This window comes from Myxine glutinosa, chromosome 7, assembly GCF_964187855.1.
Source record: "Myxine glutinosa chromosome 7, kmMyxGlut1.1, whole genome shotgun sequence".
NCBI classification, from domain to species: Eukaryota; Metazoa; Chordata; class Myxini; order Myxiniformes; family Myxinidae; genus Myxine; species Myxine glutinosa.
The window spans coordinates 138,070,253-138,097,004 of NC_136267.1; the positions used below are offsets into that span (position 1 = coordinate 138,070,253).

Genomic DNA, 26,752 nt, shown 5'->3' on the forward strand with positions numbered 1-26,752 from the left:
CGACTGGCGGCGTCTGGGATGCCTCCGGCTGCAGGACCGGGGGGCGCGTGGCGGCGGGGCTGGGCGGTGCCGGGGGTCCGCGCGCAGGGGGGCGGCCCCGACGCGGGGGTCGGGCCACTGGCGGTGGATGGTCCACGTCGAGGTGGGCCGGCTTGAGGCGGTCTACAGAAACGTGGTCAGGAGTAACGCTGATGTCCAGGGTGAAGTGCTTCGCCCCGGTCTCCAGCACGCGGAAAGGCCCGTCGTACGGGGGCCGCAGTGGTGTCCAGTGGGCATCGTGGCGGACAAAGACGTACTCCGCCGTGCGAAGCTCCGGGGCGACGTGCGTCGGTGGGTGCCCGTGGCATGCCGTTGGCACCGGGGCGAACCTCTGGGCGGTCTCTTGCAGAGCGGAGCGCTGCTGTGCCGCGGACCATGGTGCCGTGGAGTCGGGGAGGAACTCGCCCGGCACCCGCAGCGGTTGCCCGAAGACCAACTCCGCCGCGGATGCGCGCAGGTCCTCCTTGGGCGCCGTCTGGAGGCCCAGCAGGACCCAGGGGAGCCTGTCGACCCAGCCGCCGTCGCGGAGGGTGGCCCGGAGCGCGGCCTTCAATGAGCGGTGAAATCGCTCACACAGGCCGTTAGCCTGGGGGTGGTAGGCCGTGGTTCGGTGCAGCCGGACCCCGAGCCCCTGCGCGACCGCCCCCCAGAGCTCCGAGGTGAACTGGGGGCCGCGGTCGGACGAGATGTCTGAGGGGGCGCCGAACCGGGCGACCCAGGTGGCGATGAAAGCCTGCGCGACATCCGCCGCCGTCGTCGACGCCAAGGGCACGGCCTCCGGCCACCGGGTGGTGCGGTCCACCATGGTGAGGACGTGGGTGAAACCCCGCGAGGGGGGCAGAGGTCCCACCAGGTCCACGTGGACATGGTCAAACCGGCGTTCCGGCACCGTGAACGGGGCCAACGGGGCCTGGATGTGCCGGTGCACCTTGGCGCGCTGGCACGCGAGGCACGTCCTGGCCCAGCCGCGGACGGCCTTCCGGAGGCCATGCCAGACGAACTTGTCGGCGATCAACCTTTGGAAGGCCCTCGCGCCCGGGTGGGACAGGCCGTGGATGGCGTCAAACACCTGGCGCTGCCAGCCCGCGGGCACGATGGGGCGAGGACGCCCGAGGGAGACGTCGCACAAGAGGGCCGCGCCTGTGCCGTCGAACGGCACCTCGGTGACACGGAGGCCCGTGACGGCGGTCCGCAAGGCCTGGACGTCGGGGTCAGCGGCCTGGTCCGCTGCCATCCGGGCATAGTCGATGCCAAGGTGGACTGCGTGGGCGACGGCCCGGGAAAGGCAATCCGCCACCGGGTTGTCCTTCCCCGCGACGTGCCGGATGTCCGTCGTGTACTCGGACACGGCCGAGAGGTGACGCTGCTGCCGGGCCGACCACGGCTCGGTGACCTTGCCCATCGCGAAGATCAGCGGCTTGTGGTCGACGAAGGCCGTGAACGCACGGCCCTCGAGCAGATGGCGGAAGTGCCTGACCGCCAAGTGAAGCCCGAGCAACTCGCGGTCGAAGGTACTGTAACGGCGTTCGGGCGGGCAAAGCTGCCGGCTAAAGAACGCCAGCGGTTGCCAAGCTCCACGCACCCATTGCTCATGCACCGCGCCCACCGCGTAGTCCGAGGCGTCGGTGGTGAGGGCGATCGGTGCATCGGGCGCCGGGTGCGCGAGCATGGTGGCGTTGGCGTTCACGGGCGCGAAGCTCGCCTTGGCTGTGTCCATCTGCTCGGTCCAGGTAACGTCACCTTTGCCCGGCTTACCTCGGAGAGCTTCGTGCAGGGGGCGCAGGAGCTGGGCGATACGGGGCAGGAACCGATGGTAAAAGTTCACCATGCCCAGGAACTCCTGCAGCCCTCTGATCGTGCGGGGGCGCGGAAACCCCTTCACCGCCTCCACCTTGGCCGGCAGGGGGACGGCTCCGTGCCTGGTGACACGGTGCCCCAGAAAATCGATTATGGCGGCGCCGAACCGGCACTTTGCGGGGTTCACAATCAGGCCATGCTGGCCCAGGCGTTCGAAGAGCGTGCGGAGGTGGCGTAGGTGCTCTTTGCGGGATGCGCTGGCGACGAGGATATCGTCCAGGTAGACGTAGACAAAATCCAAGTCGCGCAGGACGCCTGAGCCGCATTCTTCAGACCGAAGGGCATCCGCAGGAACTCGAAGAGTCCGAATGGCGTGATGACCGCCGTCTTCGGGACGTCCTCCGGCCTGACGGGGACCTGATGGTAGCCGCGTATGAGGTCCACCTTCGAGAAGAAGGACATGCCCGCCAAACGGGCGGAAAAGTCCTGAATGTGGAGGACGGGGTAGCGGTCGGGAGTCGTGGCGTCATTGAGATGGCGATAGTCCCCGCACGGTCGCCATCCCCCGCCGGGCTTCGGCACGATGTGCAGCGGCGACGACCAAGCGCTCTCTGAGCGCCGAACGATGCCGAGTCGCTCCAGGGTAGCGAACGCTGCTTTTGCCACCACCAGCTTCGTCGGCTCGAGGCGGCGTGCCCGGGCATAGACCGGTGGCCCGACGGTGGGGATGTGATGGGCCACCCTGTGCTTGACGGCCCCCGCCGAGAAGGTGGGCCGCGTGAGGGCCGGGAAGCCGGCGAGGAGGCGGGTGAATGCGTCCGCTGCCGGAAGCGTACAGACCAACGTGGCCGGAACCTAACCGTTCGGCAAGCCGCTTGGCAAGCCGCTCGTTGAGCTGCTCGACGAGCTGGGCAGCGCACAAGCGAGCGAGCTGAACGTCTCGGCCTGGACAAGACGTCTGCGCTTTACGTCGACCAGGAGCCCATTAGCGCACAGGACGTCCGCGCCAAGCAGTGCCATGGGCACGTCGGCGGTGACGAACGTCCATCGGAAAACCTGCCCTCCGAACCGCAGAGAGGGGCAGCATTTTCCGTACGTACGGATGGGCGTCCCGTTCGCGGCAAGCAGCGCGGGGCCCCCGCCCGCGGCGTGCTTGTCTGACGTGCCGGCGGGAACGACACTCACCTGCGCTCCCGTGTCGCACAGGTAACGGCGCCCGGATAAGGTGTCCGTTATGAACAGCAGGCTGCTCGAACGGCCGGCGCTCATCGCCACTATTGAGCGCTGGCCCGGGCGTTTCCCGACCTGTTGAAGGAGCATGGCGGATGACATTGCCGAGCCTCGTGGCCAAACTTGGCGTGGAACCAGCACCAGGTGGTGGAGCTGGAGGAGTGTGGCTGGCTCCGCCAGGCCGGTGGAGTTGGCGGTTTTCGCCGCGGCGGTGGGCGGGGCGTGGCGGCGGTCACGAGGGGCGTATCAGCATGCTGCATATGCTGTGTAAGCTGATGCTGTGGATTAGCAGCATCAGCAGCATCAGCCTCGAGATCCATGACGGCCACGCCGACTCTCGCCCGCGTATCCGAAGCCGCAAAGTACCTGTCCGCCTCGGCTGCCAATGCTCGGGGTTCCGTTAGCCCGGTCCCGGCCAACGCGAGGCGAACCTGCGCTGGAAGTTGGCGACGGAAAAGCGCCCGGAATAGAGAACCGGGGGCTTCGTCGCCCAACAGTGACAGCATATGGTCCATTCGGACCGACGGGCGCGTGTCGCCGAGCTCGGGGAGATCCAGGAGGCGGTCGGCCCGTGCGTCGTCCGTGAGGCCGAACGTGGCTAGGAGTAGCCGCTTGAGTGCCTCGTACTTGTGACCGTCCGGTGGGTGGCGAAGGACGGACACAACTCGAGCGGCCGTGCCGGGCCCGAGGGAGGCGACGACGTGGCAGTAGCGCATGTCGTCGTTGGTGAGGCGCCGAAGCTGAAATTGGGCTTCGGCTTGAACGAACCAGACTTCGGCCTGGGCCTCCCAAAATTCGGTAAGTTTAATCGCCATTGCCTTGTCGTTTGCCATTGCAATGGCGTCGTGTTCGGAAGGATCGCTACGGCAGATCCAACGTCGAGGTCACCATATAAAGCGCGATGCTGCGCGCGCTAATGTTTACGCAAGGAGCACGCGGACAACGCGGTTCATAAAAGAGTCTTTATTCAAAGTACTCAAACTGCAGCACTAAGCTGCTCAGGGCTGCGCGCCCCGTGTATATCGTGAGGCCACGCCTCTCTCCCTGGCGTGGCCCATCCCCACTTGGTGTGCGGGGTGATGTCACCACGTCAGTGCTTTCGTGTCCGCCACACATACATACATACATATATACATACATACATGCATATATACAGACAGACAGACAAACACTGTTCTAGACGGCTTTGCCCTATGGGCTATGCCGTAAAAAAATAAGTGAGAGCCGCAGCCGACAATCCACGACATGCTCAAGGATGGTTGTGGATGACTATTACTCGTTTATCTTTAAAAATTGCATCACTACATTTTTGGGGAATCCAGCTTTTTCATTCTTTTCTGCCATTGTCCATTACTTACAATGGGGAGGAGACGTGACTACCGTGTGGATACCATGTGAATACCGCATTCTCACAGCAATGCATTCCATTCTCGGAACAGCTTAAGCCCACCTGCTCCACCTTAATCCCGCCTTCCACAAGGATACCGCATTCTCACAGCAATGCATTCCATTCTCGGTACAGCTTAAGCCCACCTGCTCCACCTTAATCCCGCCTTCCACAAGGATACCGTGTTCCCACTGCAATGCATTCCATTCTCGGTACAGCTTAAGCCCACCTGCTCCACCTTAATCCCGCCTTCCACAAGGATACTGCGTCCCACAGCAAGGCATTCCATTCTCGGTACAGCTTAAGCCCCACCTACTCCACCTTAATCCCGCCCTCCACAAGGATACCGTGTTCCCACTGCAATGTCTGCCATTGTCAGTACAGCTTAAGCCCCGCCTACTCCACCTTAATCCCGCCCTCCACAAGGATACTGTGTTCCCACCATGGGCGGACTGGCCATAGGGCATTTGGGCAATGCCCGGTGGGCTGGGACCGCTGGGTAAAAAATGGGCCGCTGGGCTGGATAAAAAACTGCTGAAAAAAAAAAATTGTCACGGAAAACTTCTGCCTCCATCCCCGGGGATTCCCCGCTAAAAATCAAAAGGTCAAAAGGTCATTATAATTACTAGCAACGGTAGGTCCCAATGAAAAGGCAAAACAAGTACACATACATTCAAAGTACACCGCCCCCATGCCAAATAATTAAATATCCTACAGAGCGGCATTGCCGGGGCGCCTCCGGCACCCGGCAATACCGCAGTGCAGCTCATTGAGGCTGCATTGGGAGGGAGAGGTGTACACTAATTGATTGATTAATTGTATAATTAAAATCAATAAAAGATTATCACAAAATATTTTCATAATCAATTGGCTAATCGCATAACTAAACCACTAGCGATTCATCCGAAGATGTATCTTTCAGAAATTTAATTAAATAAGTCATTAATAAAAAATTAAATAATTAATTGATTACTCAATAAATAATTAATCGATTAATCAATAAATAATTAATCGATTAAATGATTAATCAATAAATCAAAAATATCCTTGATAGCCACATCACTTGGTCACTCATGTCCATATATTAGCTTCCCAGCTCAAAAGGTGCCTGAGATATTGGCCAAATGAGAAAGAAAATAAATAAATGATTAATAATGAAAATAAATAAATAATAATCATAAAAAAATTAAATTATTAATCAATTTGGTCAGAGAACACATAAACTACCACTATTTCATCAGAATCTGTAACTTTAAAAAAAAAATTTTTTTTGTCATTAATCGAATAATTAAATAATTAATCGATTAATTGATTAATTAATAAATCAAAAATATCCTTTGCAGCCAAATCACCTGGTCATTGGCATGTCCAAATGTCAGCTTCCTAACTCAAAAGGTGCCTGAGTTAATGGTCAGAAGAGAAAGGAAATTTGATTAATTAAATAAGTACTTAATTAATCGCTAATAATTAAATAACTCCTCAATTTATTGATTAATCAAAAAAAAAAATACCGTTTTTGACAAAAGACTTGCTCACAATTGTGCCGAAATTTCAGCTTCCTAGCTCAAAGGATGGCTGAGATATCGCCCGGACAAACAAGAATGAAAGAAAACAAGAAAGAAAACAAGTACACATACATTCAAAGTACACCGCCCCCATGCCAAATAATTAAATATGCTGCAGCGCGGCATTGCCGGGGCGCCTCCGGCGCCCGGCAATACCGCAGTGCAGCTCATTGAGGCTGCATTGGGAGGGAGAGGTGTACACTAATTGATTGATTAATTGTATAATTAAAATCAATAAAAGATTATCACAAAATATTTTCATAATCAATTGGCTAATCGCATAACTAAACCACTAGCGATTCATCCGAAGATGTATCTTTTAGAAATTTAATTCAATAAGTCATTTATAAAAAATTAAATAATTAATTGATTACTCAATAAATAATTAATCGATTAATCAATAAATAATTAATAGATGAAATGATTAATCAATAAATCAAAAATATCCTTGATAGCCACATCACTTGGTCACTCATGTCCAAATATTAGCTTCCCAGCTCAAAAGGTGCCTGAGATATTGGCCAAATGAGAAAGAAAATAAATAAATGATTAATAATGAAAATAAATAAATAATAATCATAAAAAAATTAAATTATTAATCAATTTGGTCAGAGAACACATAAACTACCACTATTTCATCAGAATCTGTAACTTTAAAAAAAAAAAAATTTTTGCCATTAATCGAATAATTAAATAATTAATCGATTAATTGATTAATTAATAAATCAAAAATAGCCTTTGCAGGCAAATCACCTGGACATTGGCATGTCCAAATATCAGCTTCCTAACTCAAAAGGTGCCTGAGTTAATGGTCAGAAGAGAAAGGAAATTTGATTAATTAAATAAGTACTTAATTAATCGCTAATAATTAAATAACTCCTCAATTTATTGATTAATCAAAAAACAAAAAATAGCGTTTTTGACAAAGGACTTGCTCACTATTGTGCCAAAATTTCAGCTTCCTAGCTCAAAGGATGGCTGAGATATCGCCCGGACAACCAAGAAAGAAAACAAACAAGAAAGCAAGAAACCAGAGTGAAAACTGAGTACTCCCTTTCAGCGCGCGTCACTGCCGAGCCCCCTTTGGTGCCCAGCAATGACGATTTGCAATGCCTGGAGATGTCATAGGAAAGGAGCGGTGTACAATTATCACAAAATATTTTCATAATCAATTGGCTAATCGCATAACTAAACCACTAGTGCTTCATCCGAAGATGTATCTTTTAGAAATTTAATTAAATAAGTCATTTATAAAAAATTAAATAAATAATTGATTACTCAATAAATAATTTATCGATTAATCAATAAATAATTAATAGATGAAATGATTAATCAATAAATCAAAAATATCCTTGATAGCCACATCACTTGGTCACTCATGTCCAAATATTAGCTTCCCAGCTCAAAAGGTGCCTGAGATATTGGCCAAATGAGAAAGAAAATAAATAAATGATTAATAATGAAAATAAATAAATAATAATCATAAAAAAATTAAATTATTAATCAATTTGGTCAGAGAACAAATAAACTACCACTATTTCATCAGAATCTGTAACTGTTAAAAAAAAATTTTTTTGTCATTAGTCGAATAATTAAATAATTAATCGATTAATTGATTAATTAATAAATCAAAAATATTCTTTGCAGCACAATCACCTGGTCATTGGCATGTCCAAATATCAGCTTCCTAACTCAAAAGGTGCCTGAGTTAATGGTCAGAAGAGAAAGGAAATTTAATTAATTAAATAAGTACTTCATTAATCGCTAATAATTAAATAACTCCTCAATTAATTGATTAATCAAAAAACAAAAAATACGGTTTTTGACAAAGGACTTGCTCACTATTGTGCCGAAATTTCAGCTTCCTAGCTCAAAGGATGGCTGAGATATCGCCCGGACAAACAAACAAGAAAGCAAGAAAACAAGAAAACAAACAAATAAATAAATGATTAATAATGAAAATAAATAAATAATAATCATAAAAAAAATAAATTATTAATCAATTTGGTCAGAGAACACATAAACTACCACTATTTCATCAGAATCTGTAACTTTAAAAAAAAAAAATTTTTGGGCATTAATCGAATAATTAAATAATTAATCGATTAATTGATTAATTAATAAATCAAAAATATCCTTTGCAGCCAAATCACCTGGTCATTGGCATGTCCAAATGTCAGCTTCCTAACTCAAAAGGTGCCTGAGTTAATGGTCAGAAGAGAAAGGAAATTTGATTAATTAAATAAGTACTTAATTAATCGCTAATAATTAAATAACTCCTCAATTTATTGATTAATCAAAAAAAAAAAATAACGTTTTTGACAAAGGACTTGCTCACTATTGTGCCGAAATTTCAGCTTCCTAGCTCAAAGGATGGCTGAGATATCGCCCGGACAAACAAGAATTAAAGAAAACAAGAACAAACAAGTACAAATACATTCAAAGTACACCGCCCCCATGCCAAATAATTAAATATCCTACAGAGCGGCATTGCCGGGGCGCCTCCGGCACCCGGCAATACCGCAGTGCAGCTCATTGAGGCTGCATTGGGAGGGAGAGGTGTACACTAATTGATTGATTAATTGTATAATTAAAATCAATAAAAGATTATCACAAAATATTTTCATAATCAATTGGCTAATCGCATAACTAAACCCTTAGTGCTTCATCCGAAGATGTATCTTTCAGAAATTTAATTAAATAAGTCATTAATAAAAAATTAAATAATTAATTGATTACTCAATAAATAATTAATCGATTAATCAATAAATAATTAATCGATTAAATGATTAATCAATAAATCAAAAATATCCTTGATAGCCACATCACTTGGTCACTCATGTCCATATATTAGCTTCCCAGCTCAAAAGGTGCCTGAGATATTGGCCAAATGAGAAAGAAAATAAATAAATGATTAATAATGAAAATAAATAAATAATAATCATAAAAAAATTAAATTATTAATCAATTTGGTCAGAGAACACATAAACTACCACTATTTCATCAGAATCTGTAACTTTAAAAAAAAAATTTTTTTTGTCATTAATCGAATAATTAAATAATTAATCGATTAATTGATTAATTAATAAATCAAAAATATCCTTTGCAGCCAAATCACCTGGTCATTGGCATGTCCAAATGTCAGCTTCCTAACTCAAAAGGTGCCTGAGTTAATGGTCAGAAGAGAAAGGAAATTTGATTAATTAAATAAGTACTTAATTAATCGCTAATAATTAAATAACTCCTCAATTTATTGATTAATCAAAAAAAAAAATACCGTTTTTGACAAAAGACTTGCTCACAATTGTGCCGAAATTTCAGCTTCCTAGCTCAAAGGATGGCTGAGATATCGCCCGGACAAACAAGAATGAAAGAAAACAAGAAAGAAAACAAGTACACATACATTCAAAGTACACCGCCCCCATGCCAAATAATTAAATATGCTGCAGCGCGGCATTGCCGGGGCGCCTCCGGCGCCCGGCAATACCGCAGTGCAGCTCATTGAGGCTGCATTGGGAGGGAGAGGTGTACACTAATTGATTGATTAATTGTATAATTAAAATCAATAAAAGATTATCACAAAATATTTTCATAATCAATTGGCTAATCGCATAACTAAACCACTAGCGATTCATCCGAAGATGTATCTTTTAGAAATTTAATTCAATAAGTCATTTATAAAAAATTAAATAATTAATTGATTACTCAATAAATAATTAATCGATTAATCAATAAATAATTAATAGATGAAATGATTAATCAATAAATCAAAAATATCCTTGATAGCCACATCACTTGGTCACTCATGTCCAAATATTAGCTTCCCAGCTCAAAAGGTGCCTGAGATATTGGCCAAATGAGAAAGAAAATAAATAAATGATTAATAATGAAAATAAATAAATAATAATCATAAAAAAATTAAATTATTAATCAATTTGGTCAGAGAACACATAAACTACCACTATTTCATCAGAATCTGTAACTTTAAAAAAAAAATTTTTTTTGCCATTAATCGAATAATTAAATAATTAATCGATTAATTGATTAATTAATAAATCAAAAATAGCCTTTGCAGGCAAATCACCTGGACATTGGCATGTCCAAATATCAGCTTCCTAACTCAAAAGGTGCCTGAGTTAATGGTCAGAAGAGAAAGGAAATTTGATTAATTAAATAAGTACTTAATTAATCGCTAATAATTAAATAACTCCTCAATTTATTGATTAATCAAAAAACAAAAAATAGCGTTTTTGACAAAGGACTTGCTCACTATTGTGCCAAAATTTCAGCTTCCTAGCTCAAAGGATGGCTGAGATATCGCCCGGACAACCAAGAAAGAAAACAAACAAGAAAGCAAGAAACCAGAGTGAAAACTGAGTACTCCCTTTCAGCGCGCGTCACTGCCGAGCCCCCTTTGGTGCCCAGCAATGACGATTTGCAATGCCTGGAGATGTCATAGGAAAGGAGCGGTGTACAATTATCACAAAATATTTTCATAATCAATTGGCTAATCGCATAACTAAACCACTAGTGCTTCATCCGAAGATGTATCTTTTAGAAATTTAATTAAATAAGTCATTTATAAAAAATTAAATAAATAATTGATTACTCAATAAATAATTTATCGATTAATCAATAAATAATTAATAGATGAAATGATTAATCAATAAATCAAAAATATCCTTGATAGCCACATCACTTGGTCACTCATGTCCAAATATTAGCTTCCCAGCTCAAAAGGTGCCTGAGATATTGGCCAAATGAGAAAGAAAATAAATAAATGATTAATAATGAAAATAAATAAATAATAATCATAAAAAAATTAAATTATTAATCAATTTGGTCAGAGAACAAATAAACTACCACTATTTCATCAGAATCTGTAACTGTTAAAAAAAAATTTTTTTGTCATTAGTCGAATAATTAAATAATTAATCGATTAATTGATTAATTAATAAATCAAAAATATTCTTTGCAGCACAATCACCTGGTCATTGGCATGTCCAAATATCAGCTTCCTAACTCAAAAGGTGCCTGAGTTAATGGTCAGAAGAGAAAGGAAATTTAATTAATTAAATAAGTACTTCATTAATCGCTAATAATTAAATAACTCCTCAATTAATTGATTAATCAAAAAACAAAAAATACGGTTTTTGACAAAGGACTTGCTCACTATTGTGCCGAAATTTCAGCTTCCTAGCTCAAAGGATGGCTGAGATATCGCCCGGACAAACAAACAAGAAAGCAAGAAAACAAGAAAACAAACAAATAAATAAATGATTAATAATGAAAATAAATAAATAATAATCATAAAAAAAATAAATTATTAATCAATTTGGTCAGAGAACACATAAACTACCACTATTTCATCAGAATCTGTAACTTTAAAAAAAAAAATTTTTTGGGCATTAATCGAATAATTAAATAATTAATCGATTAATTGATTAATTAATAAATCAAAAATATCCTTTGCAGCCAAATCACCTGGTCATTGGCATGTCCAAATGTCAGCTTCCTAACTCAAAAGGTGCCTGAGTTAATGGTCAGAAGAGAAAGGAAATTTGATTAATTAAATAAGTACTTAATTAATCGCTAATAATTAAATAACTCCTCAATTTATTGATTAATCAAAAAAAAAAATAACGTTTTTGACAAAGGACTTGCTCACTATTGTGCCGAAATTTCAGCTTCCTAGCTCAAAGGATGGCTGAGATATCGCCCGGACAAACAAGAATGAAAGAAAACAAGAACAAACAAGTACAAATACATTCAAAGTACACCGCCCCATGCCAAATAATTAAATATGCTGCAGCGCGGCATTGCCGGGGCGCCTCTGGCGCCCGGCAATACCGCAGTGCAGCTCATTGAGGCTGCATTGGGAGGGAGAGGAGTACAATAATTGATTGATTAATTGTGAAATTTAAATATATAAATGATCATAAAATATTTTCATAATCAATTGGCTAATAGCATACCTAAAGCACTAGTGCTTCATCCGAAGATGTATCTTTTAGAAATTTAATTAAATAAGTCATTTATAAAAAATTAAATAATTAATTGATTACTCAATAAATAATTAATCGATTAATCAATAAATAATTAATAGATGAAATGATTAATCAATAAATCAAAAATATCCTTGATAGCCACATCACTTGGTCACTCATGTCCAAATATTAGCTTCCCAGCTCAAAAGGTGCCTGAGATATTGGCCAAATGAGAAAGAAAATAAATAAATGATTAATAATGAAAATAAATAAATAATAATCATAAAAAAATTAAATTATTAATCAATTTGGTCAGAGAACACATAAACTACCACTATTTCATCAGAATCTGTAACTTTAAAAAAAATTTTTTTTTGTCATTAATCGAATAATTAAATAATTAATCGATTAATTGATTAATTAATAAATCAAAAATATCCTTTGCAGCCAAATCACCTGGTCATTGGCATGTCCAAATATCAGCTTCCTAACTCAAAAGGTGCCTGAGTTAATGGTCAGAAGAGAAAGGAAATTTGATTAATTAAATAAGTACTTAATTAATCGCTAATAATTAAATAACTCCTCAATTTATTGATTAATCAAAAAAAAAAAATACCGTTTTTGACAAAGGACTTGCTCACTCTTGTGCCGAAATTTCAGCTTCCTAGCTCAAAGGATGGCTGAGATATCGTCCGGACAACCAAGAAAGAAAACAAACAAGTACACATACATTCAAAGTACACCGCCCCATGCCAAATAATTAAATATGCTGCAGCGCGGCATTGCCGGGGCGCCTCTGGCGCCCGGCAATACCGCAGTGCAGCTCATTGAGGCTGCATTGGGAGGGAGGGGTGTACACTAATTGATTGATTAATTGTATAATTAAAATCAATAAAAGATTATCACAAAATATTTTCATAATCAATTGGCTAATAGCATACCTAAAGCACTAGTGCTTCATCCGAAGATGTATCTTTTAGAAATTTAATTAAATAAGTCATTTATAAAAAATTAAATAATTAATTGATTACTCAATAAATAATTAATCGATTAATCAATAAATACTTAATAGATGAAATGATTAATCAATAAATCAAAAATATCCTTGATAGCCACATCACTTGGTCACTCATGTCCAAATATTAGCTTCCCAGCTCAAAAGGTGCCTGAGATATTGGCCAAATGAGAAAGAAAATAAATAAATGATTAATAATGAAAATAAATAAATAATAATCATAAAAAAATTAAATTATTAATCAATTTGGTCAGAGAACACATAAACTACCACTATTTCATCAGAATCTGTAACTTTAAAAAAAAAAATTTTTTTGTCATTAATCGAATAATTAAATAATTAATCGATTAATTGATTAATTAATAAATCAAAAATATCCTTTGCAGCCAAATCACCTGGTCATTGGCATGTCCAAATATCAGCTTCCTAACTCAAAAGGTGCCTGAGTTAATAATGGTCAGAAGAGAAATGAAATTTAATTAATTAAATAAGTACTTAATTAAACGCTAATAATTAAATAACTCCTCAATTAATTGATTATTCAAAAAACAAAAAATACCGTATTTGACAAAGGACTTGCTCACTACTGTGCCGAAATTTCAGCTTCCTAGCTCAAAGGATGGCTGAGATATCGCCCGGACAACCAAGAAAGAAAACAAACAAACAACCAGAGTGAAAACTGAGTACTCTCTTTCAGCGTGCGTCACTGCCGAGCCCCCTTTGGTGCCCGGCAATGACGATTTGCAATGCCTGGAGATGGCATAGGAAAGGAGCGGTGTACAACAAACAAGAAAACAAACAATAAAGAAACCAGAGTGAAAACTGAGTACTCTCTTTCAGCGTGCGTCACTGCCGAGCCCCCTTTGGTGCCCGGCAATGACGATTTGCAATGCCTGGAGATGGCATAGGAAAGGAGCGGTGTACAACAAGTACAGATACATTCAAAGTACACCGCCCCCATGCCAAATAATTAAATATGCTGCAGCGCGGCATTGCCGGGGCGCCTCGGGCGCCCGGCAATACCGCAGTGCAGCTCATTGAGGCTGCATTGGGAGGGAGAGGTGTACACTAATTGATTGATTAATTGTATTTGTCTTTGTCTTTCCCTCGTGGTCCCCCAGTGCTGTCTTTGTCTTTCCCTCGTGGTCCCCATGTGCTGTCTTTGTCTTTCCCTCGTGGTCCCCATGTGCTGTCTTTGTCTTTCCCTCGCGGTTGTCAGCTCTTTCACGAGCCTCGATTCAGTATAGAAAAAAAAAAAAAAAAAAAAAAAAAATTGTATAATTAAAATCAATAAAAGATTATCACAAAATATTTTCATAATCAATTGGCTAATAGCATAACTAAACCACTAGTGCTTCATCCGAAGATGTATCTTTCAGAAATTTAATTAAATAAGTCATTAATAAAAAATTAAATAATTAATTGATTACTCAATAAATAATTCATCGATTAATCAATAAATAATTAATCGATTAAATGATTAATCAATAAATCAAAAATATCCTTGATAGCCACATCACTTGGTCACTCATGTCCAAATATTAGCTTCCCAGCTCAAAAGGTGCCTGAGATATTGGCCAAATGAGAAAGAAAATAAATAAATGATTAATAATGAAAATAAATAAATAATAATCATAAAAAAATTAAATTATTAATCAATTTGGTCAGAGAACACATAAACTACCACTATTTCATCAGAATCTGTAACTTTAAAAAAAAAAAAATTTTTGTCATTAATCGAATAATTAAATAATTAATCGATTAATTGATTAATTAATAAATCAAAAATATCCTTTGCAGCCAAATCACCTGGTCATTGGCATGTCCAAATGTCAGCTTCCTAACTCAAAAGGTGCCTGAGTTAATGGTCAGAAGAGAAAGGAAATTTGATTAATTAAATAAGTACTTAATTAATCGCTAATAATTAAATAACTCCTCAATTTATTGATTAATCAAAAAAAAAATAATACCGTTTTTGACAAAAGACTTGCTCACTATTGTGCCGAAATTTCAGCTTCCTAGCTCAAAGGATGGCTGAGATATCGCCCGGACAAGCAAGAAAGAAAGAAAACAAGAAAGAAAACAAACAAGTACACATACATTCAAAGTACACCGCCCCATGCCAAATAAATAAATATGCTGCAGCGCGGCATTGCCGGGGCGCCTCCGGCGCCCGGCAATACCGCAGTGCAGCTCATTAAGGCTGCATTGGGAGGGAGAGGTGTACACTAATTGATTGATTAATTGTATAATTAAAATCAATAAAAGATTATCACAAAATATTTTCATAATCAATTGGCTAATCGCATAACTAAACCACTAGTGCTTCATCCGAAGATGTATCTTTTAGAAATTTAATTAAATAAGTCATTTATAAAAAATTAAATAATTAATTGATTACTCAATAAATAATTAATCGATTAATCAATAAATAATTAATAGATGAAATGATTAATCAATAAATCAAAAATATCCTTGATAGCCACATCACTTGGTCACTTATGTCCAAATATTAGCTTCCCAGCTCAAAAGGTGCCTGAGATATTGGCCAAATGAGAAAGAAAATAAATAAATGATTAATAATGAAAATAAATAAATAATAATCATAAAAAAATTAAATTGGTAATCAATTTGGTCAGAGAACACATAAACTACCACTATTTCATCAGAATCTGTAACTTAAAAAAAAAATTTTTTGGGGTCATTAATCGAATAATTAAATAATTAATCGATTAATTGATTAATTAATAAATCAAAAATATCCTTTGCAGCCAAATCACCTGGTCATTGGCATGTCCAAATATCAGCTTCCTAACTCAAAAGGTGCCTGAGTTAATAATGGTCAGAAGAGAAATGAAATTTAATTAATTAAATAAGTACTTAATTAAACGCTAATAATTAAATAACTCCTCAATTAATTGATTATTCAAAAAACAAAAAATACCGTATTTGACAAAGGACTTGCTCACGACTGTGCCGAAATTTCAGCTTCCTAGCTCAAAGGATGGCTGAGATATCGTCCGGACAACCAAGAAAGAAAACAAACAAACAACCAGAGTGAAAACTGAGTACTCTCTTTCAGCGTGCGTCACTGCCGAGCCCCCTTTGGTGCCCGGCAATGACGATTTGCAATGCCTGGAGATGGCATAGGAAAGGAGCGGTGTACAACAAGAAAGCAAGAAACCAGAGTGAAAACTGAGTACTCCCTTTCAGCGTGCGTCACTGCCGAGCCCCCTTTGGTGCCCGGCAATGACGATTTGCAATGCCTGGAGATGGCATAGGAAAGGAGCGGTGTACAATATCAGAAATTGAAGGCTTTTTTTATTTTACACGATTTATATAAACATCCGTTGAATCATATCACACGCAAATCATCAAAATCTAAACAGTATCGTTAGAATTTCAATAAAATCCACATCACTGTGCTCCGAGACTGGTGTGCAGCTGTGTCACGTCCTTCTTCACCAGATCTGTATTCCTGGGACTGCCTCCAAGACTGGTGTGCAGCTGTGTCACGCCCTTGTTCACCAGATCTGTATTCCTCGGACTGCCTCCGAGACTGGGGTGCAGCTGTGTCACGTCCTTGTTCACCAGATCTGTATTCCTGGGACTGCCTCCGAGACTGGTGTGCAGCTGTGTCACGTCCTTCTTCACCAGATCTGTATTCCTCGGACTGCCTCCGAGACTGGTGTGCAGCTGTGTCACGTCCTTGTTCACCAGATCTGTATTCCTCGGACTGCCTCCGAGACTGGGGTGCAGCTGTGTCACGTCCTTGTTCACCAGATCTGTATTCCTCGGACTGCCTCCGAGACTGGGGTGCAGCTGTGTCACGTCCTTGTTCACCAGATCTATATTCCTGGGACTGCCTCCGAGACTGGTGTGCAGCTGTGTCACGTCCTTGTTCACCAGATCTGTATTCCTGGGACTGCCTCCGAGACTGGGGTGCAGCTGTGTCACGTCCTTGTTCACCAGATCTGTATTCCTGGGACTGCCTCCGAGACTGGTGTGCAGCTGTGTCACGTACTTGTTCCTGCCTCCGATAGTCCTCATCAAGGCAAGCCTTCTTTCTTGCAACAGCTTCCTTGGACGTTTTCGTTAATGAGGCTTTCCGTTTGGGAGGCATTTTACCTGTTTATCTGAAACGGTACCCGCCCAGTAAAGTAACACGTACCAGAGAAAACAAATCGTTTGCGCAATGGGCTCTCCGATATTCGATGTGTTCACGGTTTGAATTACGTAACGTAACGTTTGTGACGAAGTTTGTGACGAAGTTCACAGTAGTGTTTGATGTGACGGTGTGAACGTAATTTCGTAATGTTTTTCGTTTTTATTTTCGTAATCGTTTTATGAACCTTTAATGTTTAATGAACGTTTAATGAGCGCAAGAATAATGTTTAATGATCATTAAATGAATGAATGAATGAATGAATGAATGAATGATTGTTATGAATAATGCCATGGCGTCGCGTTGGCAGCAGTGACAATATAAAAATGTTTGCCAAGAATTTCAAAGAGAGAAAAGGAACTTTTATCAGCAATGTCGTCTATCCTGAGTTCTAAGCTGAAGAAGAGGTACAAAATCATTCAATTCTTTTTCCTAAAAAAAAGCGTACAGTTGATATGACTAATCACGATTTGAAACACGATGGAATAATATTTACCGATATGAACAGTGATGTGGTTTTTAAAATTGAAATTGTAAAAATACTGTTTAGATTTTGATGATTTGCGTGTGATATTTAACGGATGTTAAAATAAATCGCGTCTCCCAATTGAAGCCCCGCCCTTAGGGCGGGTACCGTTGCTCTTAAGTCTTAATATAATATAATGGCGATACAACAATTTTTACCGCTTTGCTTTGAAGAACGGGAATGAAGGGGGAGGAGCGTGTTAATATGTCTGGTTGAAGGCTTTGGGCTGTGAGGGGGTTTGAAGCCAGATTTTAATATTACAGCCGTCATGTTGGTGCTCGTCATCACTGTGATGCGAAGCGAAAGACGCCTCAGAGCTGTTACATTCACAATCGCTATGTCGTATGTACTCCCGAAACGTGTTTCCTTCATTGTAAAAACTACCAAGTCAGCAGTTAAAAGGATTTTGAGCCGATAGGCCTAGTAAGTTTAAATAGGTCTACTGACTACTGATCTAGTATTGATAACAATGTCGTAAACTGACTTACGATGCTAAATTGGACACTATTGTGTAAATTGGTCCAACCGAATAGTGGACACTATTGTGAGCAGCATTGAGCAGCGGTTTGACAGATCAGCAACATCAAGATTGAATGCTGATCTCTCACTTCTTCACCCAAGGAACTTTGATCAAGTGCCATCGGGAGCTATGGAAGAGCTGCATAAACATTTGCTGAGATTTGATGATGGCGTCACTGCGGAACAACTACGAAAAGAACTGCGAAGCCTTGGAGAACAATGGTCTACACTGAAACAATCAGTAGCAGATGCTTATACAGTGCAGGACGACAGTGAGTCTGAACAGGACAGGAAGACTCTGTCAAGTACATGTAAGTCATGTAAAGCCTGTCCTCTCTGCTGCTACAAGGTGCTCCTCAAGTTGAACCTCTTCGCTGATGCCTACAAGAGCATTGGGCTTGCCTACAAGCTGCTGCTAACGCTGCCTGTGTCACAAGTGGCATGTGAACGGTCTTTCTCTGTTTGAAGAGAATCAAAAGCCGCCTGCGAAGTACAATGACACAAGTACATCTTGAGGCATTCATGTTGATGTCTGTGGAAAAAGGGATCCTGGCCAAACTTGAAACTAAGGATATCATTGATGGTGTGGCTGCCAGAAGCAGCGAACTGCGCAGGCACCTACTCTCTCAGACATGACATGTGCTCGTGTTACTGAAAATAAATGTAATTTTTAGTGGATTTTATTTAGTTTTTTTTTTTCAAGCATTTCGTCTATTTTCTCAGATAAGCAACATATTAATGAATAATGGGCCGACCTAGGTCAAGGATGCCCGGGCCGGTTTTAAGACCCAGTCTGCTACTGGTTCCCACTGCAATGCATTCCATTCTCAGTGCTGCTTAAGCCCCGCCTACTTCACCTTAATCCCGCCATGAATGGGAATATCAAATGATTGTGCACGTGTCGTATTTACAAATGGCTACTCAATCATGGCCCTGGCAGTCTTTGAGCAAATGGATATTATGAACGCTGCTCACTGCTCTCAACACACCTTAGGGGTTACGCACCTTATCATTGAATACGGTCAGGTGAGAACAAGGTATTGAAGCGCGGTGCTACGCGCGCTACTTGCTTAGCAAGGAGGAAGCGGGCAACGCGGTAGGTTTAAAGTCTTTATTTCAAGGGCTCCACCGTAGCACTGGAGCGCTCCGGGCTGCACGCCCGGTGTATATCCCGCGGCCAGGCCTACCCCTCGGGCGTGGCCGCCGCCCACGGTGAGCGGAATGATGCCCTCGCACCAGTGAGCTTTCGTGTCCGCCACACGCGCCCCCCCAGAATTCCCGTGCACCTGGAGGGCCAGTTTGCGGGGCAAACGGATGACCCGGCCGAAGCGCCCTCTGGCGACTGGCGGCGTCCGGGGTGCAGGGATGCCAGCTGGGATGCCTCCGGCCGCACCCGGGATGGGTGCAGGACCGGGGGGGGGGGGGCGGCGTGCCGGCGGGCCTGGGCGGTGCCGGGGGTCCGCCCGCAGGGGGACGGCCCCGATGCGGGGGCCGAGCCACCGGCGGTGGGTGGTCCACGTCGAGGTGGGCCGGCTTGAGGCGATCCACTGAGACGCGGTCGGGAGTACCGCTGATGTCCAAGGTGAAATGTTTCACCCCGGTCTCCAGCACGCGGAAAGGCCCGTCGTACGGGGGCCACAGTGGTGTCCGGTGGGCGTCGTGCCGGACAAAGACGTACTCCGCGGTGCGAAGCTCCGGGGCAACGTGCGTAGGCGGGTGCCCGTGGTGCGCCGTCGGCACCGGGGTGAACCGCCGGGCGGTCTCCTGCAGCGCGGAGCGCTCCTGCGCCGCGGACCATGGTGCCGTGGGGTCGGGGAGGAACTCGCCCGGCACCCGCAGCGGTTGTCCGAAGACCAACTCCGCCGCGGATGCGCGCAGGTCGTCCTTGGGCGCCGTCCGGAGGCCCAGCAGGACCCAGGGGAGCCTGTCGACCCAGCCGCCGTCGCGGAGGGTGGTCCGGAGCACGGCCTTCAGCGAGCGGTGGAACCGCTCGCACAGGCCGTTGGCCTGGGGGTGGTAGGCCGTGGTTCGGTGCAGCTGGACCCCGAGCCCCCGCACGACCGCCCCCCAGAGCTCCGAGGTGAACTGGGGGCCGCGGTCGGACGAGATGTCCGAGGGGGCGCCGAACCGGGCGACCCAGGTGGCGATGAACGCCTGCGCGACGTCCGCCGCCGTCGTCGCCGCCAAAGGCACGGCCTCCGGCCACCGGGTGGTGCGGTCCACCATTGTCAGGACATGGGTGAAACCCCGCGAGGGGGGCAGAGGTCCCACCAGGTCCACGTGCACGTGGTCGAACCTACGTTCCGGCACCGTAAACGGGGCCAATGGGGCCTGGGTGTGCCGGTGCACCTTCGCGCGCTGGCACACGAGGCACGTCGTGGTCCAGCCGCGGACGGCCTTCCGGAGGCCATGCCAGACAAACTTGTCGGCGACCAACCTCTGGGAGGCCTTCGTGCCCGGGTGGGACAGGCCGTGGATGGCGTCAAAAACCTGGCACTGCCAGCCCGCGGGCACGATGGGGCGAGGCCGCCCGAGGGAGACGTCGCACAAGAGGACCGTGCCCGCGCCGTCGAACGGCACCTCGGTGACGCGGAGGCCCGTGACGGCGGTCCGCAAGGCCTGGACGCCGGGGTCGGCGGCCTGGTCCGTCGCCATCCGGGCATAGTCGATGCCAAGGTGGACTGCGTGGGCGACGGACCGGGAAAGGCAATCCGCCACCGGGTTGTCCTTCCCCGCGACGTGCCGGATGTCCGTTGTATATTCGGACACGGCCGAGAGGTGACGCTGCTGCTGGGCCGACCACGGCTCGGCGACCTTGCCCATCGCGAAGACTTTTAATAACTCAGGTTCAAGTTAACAGATCTGCCGCTTTAAAACTGTTAACACGTTGTTTGGAAAACCGGAAATGGGTTTTAAAATAATAAAATTGAAAATCCCTACCGTATTCGTCTTGGACCTTTCCTGCGTGCACCTTGCTGGCTGAGGTGCTGGACAGTCGCTCCAAGCGCCAGTAGCGCAGGTGCACCGTTGTATAGAAGAATATGATGAACGTGGCCAGGTAGCAGTAGCTTGTCACACTCAACAGGAATGCAGTGAAGACACCTGCACAGTGCGTTATTATGAAGGTACGAGTCGAGTACACTTTAAATATCAGTTAAAAGTAGCCGTACCTGGGCACTGAATACACGAACTGTCTACGACTTTGTATTTAATGTTTTCTCTTTTTTGTTGTTGCTTCCTTGAGGGAATAACCTCCCAAATTATGGCAACGAGCACGAGCTCGTGTGATGAAAGCTTCTGTTGGAGGACAACTATTGTCGTTATTTAAACCGCCTCGTACGTTACTGAAACCGACTCGTCCGTGTTATATAGATGGAAACTATTACCCCTTTTTTTTTTGCCTCCGACACCAAAGGTGGACGGAGGTTGTGTTTTCACCCCTGTCTGTCTGTTTTTTGGTGAGCATGATATCTCAAAAGATGGTCCACGGATTATGACAAAACTTGTTGGACAAGTCGGGTATATGACAATTGACAAGGACGAATTGATTCGATTTTGATGAAGATCCAGGTATGATCCAGGTACATCTTTGATGAAGATCCAGGTATGAGAATTTTTTTTTTCTCAGTGAATCTTCACCATTGAGACATCCGCCCAAAAATATATATATATACAGTACATATGTATACTGTACATATATACCAGCAAAGGTACCCGTCAATGACGGGGGGTGCATAAATGTCCCACCTGAAATGAGCAATTTCCTTTGGAGTGTGTATTGATGGAAATGGGAATTCAGTGTAAATATCCAGTGGGCAAATGTCGCAATGGGTGCAGCAGGTAACCTCGACAACCTCGTTCCATTATATCAGCTAAGATTTCCAGTCCATGCTTGTTGTACCTCTGAAGTACTGCTCGGGAGTGAAGGTGATATTATGAAAGTTCAGCTGGGAAACGGGTTAGGCATGTTTTGAGCCTACAGCCTGATGGAAGATCACCAAAGTTCTTTCCATACCAACCGACCACCTCCAGGCACCTATACCTCTCCACATCGTTTCTTCAGCTCCGACCTTCCCCCTCTCTCTATATTCCCCATAGCTTTCCTTTCAGCAATTTCCCACAGCATTTTATTCTGGTTTCCCATTCGATGATCCATATATCAGTAGTTTCAGTTTGACGGTTCAACATCAGTTTCACTTTGAGAAATCAGTTTAGATTCGACATTGCAACTTGTGATGCGACGTGAATGGTGCACCGAAAAGGTCGGCAAAACCGATTATGGGAGGAAACATTTTACAATCATCTAAGGAGTCTAAAGTTTTTTTTAGGGTCGAAAAGGGATCTAAAGTGTTTAAAGAATCAAGGACCTTAAAAGGGTCAAATGAGGTCTAAAGGTGTCTAAGGACGAAAGAGCAAAAGAGGTCAAAAGTGTCCAAATGGTCTTAAATTGGCCAAAGTGTCTTAAAAAGTCAATAGGTCTGAAAACTGTCAAAAGGTGTATATGTCTCAAAAGGGTCAAAATGGATATGAAAGGGTCTAAAGGGTGTAAAGGTATAAGGGGTCTAACGGATGTAAAGGGGACTATGGGGTGTAAAGGGTCTTAGTAGTGTCAGGGGTCTAAAGGGTCTAAGGAGTGTAAGGGGTCTAAAGGGGTGTAAATGGTCAAAGGGATATAAGGGGGGGTAAAGGGTCAAAGAGGTATAAGGTGTGTAAAGGGTCTAGAGGGGTCTTAGGGGTAGAAGGGTCTAACATGTGTAAAGGAGTGAAGGTGTAATAAAGAAATTACCTCGGGTTCATAAATAAATTAACTCGGGAGTGCAACACGACAATAACGGGCCAAATGACCTCATCACCGTCACGGTATAAAACTCATTTTCAGGTATATCGTGGTTAAAAATCTGACGGTAGAAAGTTTCGATGTGATTAACATTGGGAGTTCAAATCAGGATGATCCCGAACAAAGAGCAAAACAACAACTCACCTTGTTGTGAGGATGAGGTAATCATTGGAGGTTCACCCGTTTTTATAATTTAACTTTATCAAGTAAAACGCTGTACGAGATCGGTGCCGGTGTGTGTCTTATTGTGTGTGTGTGTGTGTGTGTGTGTGTGTGTGTGTGTGTGTTACTGTGTGTGTTTCTATGTGTGTGTGTGTGTGTGTGTGTGTGTGTTACTGTGTGTGTGTGTGTGTGTGTGTGTGTGTGTGTGTGTGTGTTTCTATGTGTGTGTGTGTGTGTGTGTGTGTGTGTGTGTGTGTGTGTTACTGTGTGTTTATATGTGTTACTGTGTGTTACTGTGTGTTTATATGTGTGTGTGTGTTACTGTGTGTGTGTGTGTGTGTGTGTGTGTGTGTGTGTGTGTTACTGTGTGTGTTTCTGTGTGTGTGTGTCACTGTGTGTGCATTACTGTGTGTGTGTGTGTGTGTGTGTGTGTGTGTGTGTGTGTGTGTGTGAGTGTGTGTGTGTGTGTTACTGTGTGTGTGTGTGTGTTACTGTGTGTTACTGTGTGTGTGTTAGTGTGTCTGTGTTTGTGTCTGTGTTTGTGTGTGTGTTTTACTGTGTGTGTGCGTGTGCGTGTGTGTGTGTGAGTGTGTGTGTGTGTGTTACTGTGTGTGTGTGTGTGTGTGTGTGTGTTAGTGTGTTACTGTGTGTGTGTTACTGTGTCTGTGTTTGTGTTTTACTGTGTGTGTGTGTGTGTGTGTGTGTGTGTGTGTGTGTGTGTGTGTGTGTGTGTGTGTGTGTGTGTGTGTGTTACTGTAACTGAACGAAACTGTCAGCTAAAGGACCAAAAGAATATCATTGTCTTACACGAATGGTTTATTAAATTGCAAAAGCATAGCCTGGTACTTTGTCAGCAGTTTGTGAGTGTAACCTCCATGGGTTAGGGTCTCACTCCACTGCATCAGAGTCCATTGTACCTACGATCTATTTTTTAAATTCTCTCCAGATGATGGACCCAGATTGCGCATATCATATTCCCAGCAGGAAAATATTCATTGTTACCCGGCAAAGCCGGATACTTTTGCTGGTATATATATATATATATATATATATATATATATATATATATATATATATATATATATATATATATATATATATATATATATATATATATAATCATGGTATTTCAAAAGATGGTCAACAGATTATGACAAAACGCGGTGGACAAGTATGATGTGTGACAAGGACAAATTGATTTGATTTCGATGTAGATCTGAATGCGGATCCGGATATGAGAATATTGTTTTATTTCTCAGTGATTCTTCACCATTGAGAGATCAGTCCAACACCGATATACTCGTATATCACGATATTTCAAAAGATTGTCGATGGATTATGACCCCCAAATTTTTTTTTTTTTTTACCCGTACTCTTTACAGAGCGTCGGTGCTGCCGAAGCAGTTTATTAGCACGGGCTATCGTGGGTGGTTTGCCATTACCTTCGCAGCAGTCAGTCAATGCAGCAATTTGGAATTTATTGAGGTTGTGGCGATAACTTGCTGACTCTTCGTGAAGGGCACCGTGGGATCTTCAATGTGCACAAATAAATGTTGGCAGGTGAGACACGCAGTTTACCTGGCTGCACACGCATTGATGCCTCGCCCTGCATGTAAAACACCAGAGTGGCAATTTATACCTGGGCCAATATTCAAATCCAGGCAAGACAGTTCAGAGGCGAATTCGATTACTGGGATAAATGATTACTTTGACCCGGTTCTTTGTATTTACCTTTCTAACTGAGTGAAATCCCTAAAATAAACTTGGATAAATCAAAAAACGGGCGACATGAAATGTGTGCGCTTGCTAACTCGTGCCAATCACAAACAGCGACGACTTTTTGTGTGCACAGGGTTTAAACGGTCGAAGTCCAAAAGTTGTAAACATTTGTTCTTTGGAACTAATGATTTGACAAAGGGCTTGTTATTGTTTTGCTTCAAAGTTTGGGTAAGAGAGGGGCGGAGGAGGAGGAGGAGGGTGGGGAAGCCTTACAGAAACATTTAAAGTCAGACGACAAATTAAAAAAAAAAAATTATCTGTCAAGCCCAAAATGTAAAAACAAGGATGGCACTGAATGAATGATGTGGGAATAGCAGGAATGAGAGGGAGGAGGGGGGAAGGTAAAAACAAGATGGCACTGAATGAATGATGTGGGAATAGCAGGAATGAGAGGGAGGAGGGGGGAAGGTAAAAACAAGATGGCACTGAATGAATGATGTGGGAATAGCAGGAATGAGAGGGAGGAGGGGGGAAGGTAAAAACAAGATGGCACTGAATGAATGATGTGGGAATAGCAGGAATGAGAGGGAGGAGGGGGGAAGGTAAAAACAAGATGGCACTGAATGAATGATGTGGGAATAGCAGGAATGAGAGGGAGGAGGGGGGAAGGTAAAAACAAGATGGCACTGAATGAATGATGTGGGAATAGCAGGAATGAGAGGGAGGAGGGGGGAAGGTAAAAACAAGATGGCACTGAATGAATGATGTGGGAATAGCAGGAATGAGAGGGAGGAGGGGGGAAGGTAAAAACAAGATGGCACTGAATGAATGATGTGGGAATAGCCGGAGTGGGAGGGAGGAGGGGGGAAGGTAAAAACAAGGATGGCACTGAATGAATGATGTGGGAATAGCAGGAATGAGAGGGAGGAGGGGGGAAGGTAAAAACAAGATGGCACTGAATGAATGATGTGGGAATAGCAGGAGTGAGAGGGAGGGGGGGGGGGGAGGTTAAAGCAAGATGGCACTGAATGAATGATGTGGGAATAGCAGGAGTGAGAGGGAGGGGGGGGGGGGGAGGTTAAAGCAAGATGGCACTGAATGAATGATGTGGGAATAGCAGGAGTGAGAGGGAGGGGGGGGGGGGGGGGAGGTTAAAGCAAGATGGCACTGAATGAATGATGTGGGAATAGCAGGAGTGAGAGGGAGGGGGGGGGGGAGGTTAAAGCAAGATGGCACTGAATGAATGATGTGGGAATAGCAGGAGTGAGAGGGAGGGGGGGGGGGGGAGGTTAAAGCAAGATGGCACTGAATGAATGATGTGGGAATAGCAGGAGTGAGAGGGAGGGGGGGGGGGAGGTTAAAGCAAGATGGCACTGAATGAATGATGTGGGAATAGCAGGAGTGAGAGGGAGGGGGGGGGGGGAGGTTAAAGCAAGATGGCACTGAATGAATGATGTGGGAATAGCAGGAGTGAGAGGGAGGGGGGTTGGAGAGAAGAAAAAGAAGATTGACTTGACGTTCAAAGCAAAGCAATATCGACCAATGAATTAGTGGTGCCCACTTACCCAGCACAGCACCACCATAACTCGTAGCTCCATGTCGAACTCCACGCAGATATACGTACGTGGGGACAGCAATGGCGAGGACACAGCGCCACGGGGACACCATGTGCACACCTGTACATGTACAATTATGATGAGACAAAGAGCCAGCAAAAAGCTTAATCCACCAAATATTGGAGGACTCTGTCTAATGGAAGTTCCTTTTGGGATGATTGTGTCCTTGAATGGCAAGCGGTTGGTAT

General features: G+C 44.1%; 1 protein-coding gene across 2 annotated transcripts in view; it reads right to left on the reverse strand.

Moving 5' to 3' along the window:
- LOC137431677 (transmembrane protein 19) overlaps positions 1–26,752 on the reverse strand; it is a 36,693-nt gene that overhangs the window by 7,471 nt on the left and 2,470 nt on the right. For both annotated transcript variants that reach the window (XM_068123271.2, XM_068123269.2), the window contains exons 3-4: positions 26,514–26,624; positions 21,171–21,332 (exon numbers count right to left, since the gene is read on the reverse strand). In XM_068123271.2, coding sequence (XP_067979372.2) covers positions 21,171–21,332; positions 26,514–26,624 — 273 coding nt within the window. The remainder of the gene's footprint in view (positions 1–21,170; positions 21,333–26,513; positions 26,625–26,752) is intronic.